The sequence below is a fragment of the Girardinichthys multiradiatus genome, chromosome 20, assembly GCF_021462225.1.
Source record: "Girardinichthys multiradiatus isolate DD_20200921_A chromosome 20, DD_fGirMul_XY1, whole genome shotgun sequence".
Taxonomy (NCBI): domain Eukaryota; kingdom Metazoa; phylum Chordata; class Actinopteri; order Cyprinodontiformes; family Goodeidae; genus Girardinichthys; species Girardinichthys multiradiatus.
Genome location: NC_061812.1, coordinates 32,452,701 through 32,461,488, shown reverse-complemented (window position 1 = coordinate 32,461,488; position 8,788 = coordinate 32,452,701). Strand labels below are relative to the sequence as shown.

The 8,788-nt window shown below is 37.1% G+C and overlaps 1 protein-coding gene across 4 annotated transcripts in view; it reads right to left on the bottom strand.

Moving 5' to 3' along the window:
- Positions 1-1,094: 1,094 nt before the first annotated feature.
- Positions 1,095-8,788, bottom strand: part of camk1b (calcium/calmodulin-dependent protein kinase Ib) — a 47,665-nt gene continuing 39,971 nt past the window's right edge. The window contains exons 4-12 of one of the 4 annotated variants that reach the window (XM_047347067.1): positions 7,171-7,245; positions 6,193-6,331; positions 5,536-5,662; positions 5,261-5,336; positions 4,082-4,194; positions 3,165-3,243; positions 2,876-2,963; positions 1,587-1,710; positions 1,095-1,489 (exon numbers count right to left, since the gene is read on the bottom strand). In XM_047347067.1, coding sequence (XP_047203023.1) covers positions 1,392-1,489; positions 1,587-1,710; positions 2,876-2,963; positions 3,165-3,243; positions 4,082-4,194; positions 5,261-5,336; positions 5,536-5,662; positions 6,193-6,331; positions 7,171-7,245 — 919 coding nt within the window. In that variant the 3' untranslated portion in view covers positions 1,095-1,391. The remainder of the gene's footprint in view (positions 1,490-1,586; positions 1,711-2,875; positions 2,964-3,164; positions 3,244-4,081; positions 4,195-5,260; positions 5,337-5,535; positions 5,663-6,192; positions 6,332-7,170; positions 7,246-8,788) is intronic. The other 3 variants (XM_047347068.1, XM_047347065.1, XM_047347066.1) reach the window with 3 other exon arrangements.

Here is an 8,788-nt window from a genome sequence, read left to right as displayed (position 1 = left end):
TCAGATCGATCATCAAACTAATAATTTTTTTTTAAAGCATTCTTGTAAAAATCTGTTCTAGCTAGTGCTGTTTATGAAATGTTGGGAATGTTTTCTACATTATGGATTTATAGTGGTTTACATGCCGAGTGAATACTGTCTTAATAGGAGCACACACGGGCTAATTAACCTGCTCTTTTTGTATTATTGGTGTGATTCTGAATCATCATACAGATAATATATAAATTCACAAGTTTCCTGTTATAGAGCCACAGAATGCAGACCCCAGGTATAGGTGAAAGTGATGCATATTAATGCTTTCCAAACAATATAATCTTAATGGTCTTAAGAAGCATTTGTGTAGCAGACAAATGCAAACATCACTTTTAAACTCTGCCACATCTCACTACTTAGATGTAAAAACACTAAAAATGTTGTAGCCAGGATTTTGTGTTTAAAAAAAAACAAATAGTTATTTTTGTGCAGGCATCCAATCTGTGCTTAACCTTAATGAGGGAAAAATTGCTATTTAATATTTAAATATGAGACACAATCCCATGATAGCATAAAAAGAAACCACTTTTTAAGCAAACTACCACCCAATTAGATAGTAAAAGGCACCTTACATAAGAAAACATCTCTTGTTACTGAAGTTTGATTTTTGGGAAAAAAAGCCTTTTCCTCTCAAATATCCCGACCACTTCACGAAAACACCGTAATGGAACAAGAAAGGCTACATCATAAATAACTGTAAAGTTTTCCTTGGTTAAACTGTTCTGCCACCAATTGCTTTAAAGACATACAATGCAAATCTGTAATATCACAAAATTTCCCATTTAAACAGTCCCATATACTCTATCTCAATGGTATAATATGACGTTGCATTTTTGCAAGATGATGCGTTTTTTAAAATAAATCATGCAATGGGAAAGCATCTCCTTGTCATGCAGACACCGTACTGTGATTAACACTCCAAAGTCTAAAAAGAGGAGGGTAACAATACAAAATCATTAAACATAAAAGGCAAGTTGAAAATGATTCTTAAAATAAAACATCCAGCAAGCTCTGTTTTGCTTCTGCAATAACACCCCCCCCCCCCCCCCCCCCCCCCCCCCCCCCCCCCCCCCCCCCCAACATGAAGAAGGGGGAGGATGTATTTCCCTCTATCCTTTGCATCTTTTTCAACTCATCCCAAAAATGATCTGCCTTGGTGCTTAAACATGACAAGTCTCCCTCCACCGATATATTTCTTCCCTTTCAGGCTCGACAGTCTTGCTCCCCCTGCAGGCGGCAGGTTGGAATGACACTGCCCAGCCAGATAAGCAGGAGGAGACGATGCCTCAGGTTCCACCGAAGGGGATTAAAATTGGAAAGTGATTTGGGATTAACAGGTATATGAAGTGGGTTAGGTATCACACACTGCTGGCTGGGTGGCAGGGGTAGGTGCAGTTGGACAGAGGGTCGGCTCCTCCATCCATGTTCTGGGAGAGTACACCTTCACAAAGCGCCCCTGGGAGATAAAACCACAATAAATAGTCACTAAAGTAATTCAAAACTAAATCAAAAAACAAATTATTGGGTGGAAACAAACAGATGCTACCCATTACCTTCCTCTTGCATGAGAAGATGAGCTTGGCACGCACCGGGCAAGGTGGGGCAAGGTTCTTCACTGCCGGTGCTCAGCTGGAGACGCCTCATGTGACGGATCACTGCTGTGGCATTAAATGCTTGCTGCAGAATCACAAAGAACATGGACAAAAATACCTAGTTTTTTTTTTTTTTTTGTCATGCTTCAGTGGATTTAACAACTCAAAGACCTTACAAAAAAAAGCTAGGGAGGGGTCCTAGAACATCGAGCTGAATGGTAACCCTTACTATATTGTGGAACTTTATCACTTTTTGTTTTATCAAACATTTAACAAAAACAAATGTGAGAGGTTTAGTGTGCATTTGTATGCACCCTCCCTCAGTCAATACTGAAGACCATTCAGATGTAAGTTCTTTGGGATATTTCTGTCCCTGTGTTTCCAGTTTAGATACTGAAATTGTGCCCATTTTTCTTTGCAAAATAGCTCAATGAAATGGGTGGAAATCTTCTGACAGATTTTCAGTTGGATTTAGGTCTGGACTTTAACTGGGCCATTCCAAAACGTAAATATGTTTTAATCGTAACCATTCCACTGTATCATTGGCTCTTGTTTTGCTTGTGTGTTTAAGGCCACTGTCCTGCTAAAATATTTTCCTCCACCCAATGCTGCTCCCTCTAAAAGGTTTCATTGCAGCTTTGTCCTGTATTTAGCTCCATCCATGTTTCCATCAACTCTGATCAGCTACCATACATCAACTGAAGAAAAACACGCCCACAGCATGATGATGCCACATCCATGTTTCACAGTGGGATTATTGCGTCAGGTTGATGTGCAGTTGTTTAGATTGGCCCCTTTCCACTGGCTCGTTTTAGACGGCGTGGCTCCAGTCCACTCAGTTTCATTCAACTCGGTACAGTACCAGTTGTGTTTCTACAGACCCAGTGAGTAGTGAGTGCGCTGTGTTGCTATTAACGTTACTGCGTGTCACATTAAAGTAATCTTCGTGAAACGATAAAAATAAATAAATATAAAATAAAAACGTGCAAGGTTATTGCATAATAACCTTACACAGCTTTTAACAGCTCCATAACTTGGCCTTTGATTGCACCGGACACCATTTTGCAGTGTCAGAGTAAAGGCGGCTAATACAAATGCAGGCCACACTTTTCAGATATTTGACAGCTAAACACTTTAAAAAATGTGTATCATTTTCTTTTCACTTTCCTCTGTAAAGTGATGTAAAAGTGTGAAATCTAGACTAAAGGGTAATGAGTACTTTTGCAGGGCACTGTAGGATTTTGACTGACCTTCCATTTGCTCTTTGCAAAGTTTTTCTTGATCTGAGCACTGACAGACTCGTGAATGTTCTTGTCCAGGGCTGTATCCCCAGCAATCCTGATAGAGGGCAGAGAAAGTTTGACTGAGCACTGTAATATTGCATCTAACAGATAACTAAAGGGAAAAAATATATGTACATATATATATATATATATATATATATATATATATATATATATATAATAAAAAAACAACAATTTGAATTGGATAGCTTTAAATTATTTGTTAACTTGAAAAGTTAGAGCAGAAGAGGCATACCAGGGGTGCTGCAGAGCCTGATCGCAGGTAAAACGTACATTAGAATCTTTTTCCATAAGATGCACTATAAAGTCTTTAGCTGTGAAAAATACAAAGCTATAGATTAACACCAGTTTTGAATCTCATTTGGAGAAGAAACACAGCGTAATCAATTTTAAATATTAATCTGAATAATGACAATTTAGCACAGGTGCAGTCTTATTCATGTAAAGAGATATTGGAACTAATAAAGACTACATAAGCTTGAAGTCAGTAATGTTACATAACCCAGTACTGGTAAATACAACAATATACATACACCAATAGGCAGATCAGTAGGCAACTTGGCGTTAAGTGCCCTGCCCAAGCACACATCGACATGTGACAGGGGGAAGCTGGAATTAAACCTGCAACCCTTCGTTTGCAAGACAACTACTCTACCTACTGAGCCACAGTCGCCCACATGGAAACATTGTTCCAGTTTTAAAGCCATGTGAAGGAACTCAATCATATTACTTCCTGTTCAAACAGTAATTCAAGAACAAAAATGTTCACTAGCGAAGGAAACCTGAAAATAAATTATTCACTTTTTTTGAACATTTCAGAAACCATTTTATTCAGTGTGAGGAACTGGAAGGACCTAAAATCGCTTTCTGTGTAAGTCATGCACTAATTTTGACTCCCTTAAGTTTTTACATCAATGTTTTCTTGGATTAATCCTGCAATCAAAAAAAGCTACACTTTAAACTGTCTGAATATATAAAAAAGATGAAAAATTTACTGTTTTGATTGCAAAATTGCACAGAAGATTCACAGTGTTTGATATTAGATTACATTGTTTAATACCAACATGGCACAAAAAAATAAAGGATTAATTCATGAAAATTCTGAATAAAATGTTTATAGAAGTAATAGGAGATTTTTCACATGCATTATACCTGAATCAGAGATATCATCCCAGTAAGGAGAATCAAACTCGTATTCTGCTTTCAGGATCTGTTCAAACAGTTTAGCGTCATTTTCATCATAGAAAGGAGGGTATCCACACAACCTAAAATAAAAGAAGAGAGAACAGTTTATTGGACCCTAACTTACACTATACAGTTATACTCAATAAATTTGAATATTATTGAAAAATGTATTTATTTCAGATAACTCAATTCACAAAGTGAGTCATGTTATATAGATTATTACACAAAGACAGATGTTTCCAATCCTTTATTTCTGTTAATTATGATGATTTTATGTTTACATCCAATTAAAACATGACATTTTTGATTAGTTAAAAAAAATGTATATGGGCTTATGTGGGCTTAAGGAAAAGTATATTTAAAATCTGCTTTAAAGTTATTTTGAAAAGGTGATTTCAATCTGACAAACAAGCCTCATAACAACGCATTTCTAATTTATTAAATATGATTGTAATTCAATTTTCTTTCCCATGGTTGCAGCCATGGTTCCAAAAAGCAGGGGCAATAAATAAAAGGTTCAATAACAGCACATGCATTCATAAATGATTAAAATATTCATTCATTCATTCATGATTAAAATATATTTAGTTTAACGACAACAAAAAGGTTATTGAATGCATCAATTTATTGACTGGACTGTTTTTCTGAACATTACAAATTTAGTCTTAATTTTTTAGAGGCAACAACACTAAAAGTTATGCAATCCAGCTGAAAACATATGGTAGGAAATTTCACACCTACTCTTTCCTGCAGTAACATGATCAGATATAAAAACCCCAAATTAAATGTGTGTATTTATAAGTCTGTATGTGCCATTATTTGAAAATCAAGGGTTTAAATTAGTGGCATTTTTCTTCATCCAATTTACATGTTGTGACGAAAGTCCTGCTTTGTTGGAATTAGGGTTAACTTGCTCAAAAACATAATCACTAAAAACTACACACTACACAATTAAACCTTTCATCCTTCTATGTACTGCCTCATAAATAATATAATATCACTGGAGATACTTGTAATAAACTGATGCTACATTAGATTTGAAAGGTAAAGATATGCTGTTCTGGCATTATTGTAATCTGTTTTGGATTCACAGATGGAGCAAGGGTTTTCTTCTCACAGATGGTGACAACCCAAACTTGTACTCACAGAATGTATGATATGACCCCAATAGACCAGCAGTCCACAGCTTTACTGTATGGTTTTTGTGCCAAAACTTCAGGAGCTTCAAAAAAAAAAAAAAGAGCATGCAGGTTTGAACACAGAATGTACAAACTTCATAATGTATGCCTGGTGAGCATATTCTGCAAATTATTTTATGAACTCTACTTTTGTACGTACATTTAAAACAGGATGTTGTGCCATAACAAGATATGTGAGATGTTAAATCAGAAACAGACTGCTTCGGTCGCTGAATACCTTACCAACATATCCAGGGGTTCCACAGGCTGTTGACATCACGCTGCCAGAGCCCTCGATCTTAGACAGACCAAAGTCACTGATCATGATCTTCGAGTCTTCCTCCATGCTGTAGTACAGCAGGTTCTCTGGCTGTAAGGTGAAGAGCAACACAAAACCAGATACAGGTGTGCATTTAAAGCACCATGACATATATACACTAGAACACATATCACCATATAAGAATTAACCTTATAAAGATCAGGCTACATGCATAAACTAAATTTACCATCAGGCATGCTATTTGAAAAATAAAGTTACTTGCAAAAGTATTTTATGTGTGAAAACCACATGTCCTCTTCCTTCAACTTCACACTTTGTGAACTACATTGTGTTGTTCTGTCTCATATAATCCCAATAAAATACACTAACGTTTGTGGTTCTAATGTGACGGAATGTGAAAAGGTTCAAGGGGTTTAAACTCTTGCAAGGCATGAGACATATGTGTAGGGGAAGATGTTTGCTAATTATCCATTGTTATTATTAAATCAATGTTTTTTTATTTATGTAACTGACTACGAGTACTGGCAGGAGAAAAAAACTGAAAAATACAGAACTCTATACTAAACAAAAACTGCTCAAAATTAACACCATAATTTCACATATAGCAAGGTCCGACTAACCTTGAGGTCACGGTGCACAATGCCCAAGTCGTGGAGGTATTTAACAGCGTCCAGAATCTGTTGAATGAGCATACTGGCATCTTTCTCTGTGTAGAAGCCCTTCTCTATAATACGATCAAACAGTTCCCCACCAGACACCCTGCAGATTCAGGAAAGTGTGTTGGGAATGCTAAAGAGAAATAAATATAATATCATGCAATTTATGAATTTGAACAAAAGGAGATGCCAGAGAAGCGGTAAAAACCATAAAAGAAAATCCGGGAGAGGAAATGAAAAGCGTGAACTTACTGTTACAGTCAGTAACCAGAACAAACTACTTCCAGTTTTTCAGTTCTGAAAGTAGTTATGAACCTCTACATACAACACATTTCATGAAGTTTGGAGTAACAAACAGTCACATGTAAAAAGTATACAGTATATTACTTTAATCTAAAAAAAAGAATCCAAGGAAACCTCACTCAGTGGTTGATTTTAGCCACTAGATGGAGACTTCTCTCTGCTTACAAAAGGTCTCATCAAATACATAGAAATCTGGGGACTGTAAAAAATGCCAACACTGTCTCCAGTAAGAGAGAAGTAGTAATAAATAAATATCATAAATAATAATCTAGTAAAAATGGCAAGTTTTCCAAGAGCCCTGCTGCCTTTCATTTTCTACTTTGACTGATTTACTCTTTTATTATTCTCACAATTTAAAGCCCTCCTGATTCTGGTTTGTTGTTGATTCAGATCCTCCCTGTGACATTTTGGCAGTTTAAGGTGGGTGGGACGCTGACAAGCTGCTAGTGTGAGGCCAAACTCCCCACTGATGCTCATGGGTAGTCCACACATACACACACACACACACACACACACACACATCTGGGTGTTGCATGAGTGCAGTTCAAGGCATGTGACAAAGAGCGTGTGGGAGATAACACGAGTAGGCAGTTTGAAACGCACAAAAAAAAAAGGTGCCACACATATGTGAATACTCACAGTTGCATTACAAGGTAGAGGTGTGATTTACTCTCGAATATCTCTTCCAGAGATACAATGTTTGGGTGTTTAATCCTGTCAGGAAGGAAAAGAGAAAGAAAAAGTAAGGGTTTGGTTATTTATTATATTCCTGCTTGTAATAATCCTATAAGTTTACACATAAACACTGCACTGACACTGTGCTTTTAGATAGTAAATCTGATCTCATTGAATACAACTAATGTGCAGGGCTTGCTGAGTTTATCTTTATGGGGAAAGAGAAGGTCTCTCTATGGCATGTAGCTCCCTAATTGGCTGAACTCTATGCTGTCCTTTGACACCAGTCAGTGCTGTGACAGTGGTGGGAAAATGAGTCATCAGCTTCAGATTGGTTTTGCCGTTTTTCATCTAAATCACGGTGTTCTGTTAATAATGACAGTGTTGTGTTAAAGTTCTTTCTCTTTGACATGCTATAAATTATAAGTTTGGTTTTTGTTGAATATTATAGATCCAAAACAACATATGTCACACGTAGTAGCACTTTTGAAATAGTATGACAATTAATCACGCAAAAGATGAACTAGAACCAGGAATCATTGCTTGAATAGCATTGCTCACAAAATCCCACTAGAGTTTTACCTCAGAGCTTGTTCTTACTGTACAGTGTCTTGCCAAATACTCATGGGTTTTTTTTCACATTACAACCCCAAACCTTTATGCATTTTATTGAAATTTGAGGTAATGGACCAATACAAATAGTGCATAACTGGGAAGCAAGAACAAATAACATTTTGTTTTCAAACCTAAATAAAAGAAAAGATTTGTATTTAGAGTGCTTTACTCTGATATCCTTTAATAAAATCCAGACCAACCAACTGCTTTCAGAAATCACCTGATTTCAATACATTCCACCTGTTTGTAATGTAATCTCCATATAAATCCAGTTGTTTTGTGAAGGCCTCTGAGGGTTTGTTTGAGAGCTTAAGTGAAATTAAATGCATTATTGAGATCAAGAAACACAGGAGAGGTCTGGGATAAAAGACACAATGTCAAAATCCTACTGGCCGCCCACCTAAACCGACAGGCTAGGCAAGGCTAGCCAAGCATTAACCAGAGAAACAGGTAAAAGGTCATGTGTTAACTGTAGTGATCTACAGCTCAGGTGTTAGTTACAGAAATTGTTAGTCATCCACTCCACACAAAAGAGCGGCAAAAAGAATGTTAAAGAAAGTCATAAAGAATCCTGTTTCCCAAAGGCCATATGAGGCCAACCCCGGCCCTCATGGCAAGTTTTAGGTATTTCCCTGCTACAGCACATCTGACTTAAATGAATGGGTGACAACAGGCTTTTTCAGCATTTTTGGCACTCAATGAGATCAGATTTACTATCTAACACAGTCATGTGAATCAGTTGTACTGAAGCAGGGACATATCTAAACATGCAGTTCACTGAGTCCTGAAGACCAGGTTTGGGGACCACCGATATGGGGGAAACCGCAATCATTTGGGAAAATTTGCACCTTTTGGCCTACATGCAAATCACCATATGTGGGGGAAAACTCACACTGGACATCACTCTCAACAAACCAAGTCCACCAAAGGTCAGACCCAAATTCTATAGATAACCTGCGACATGACC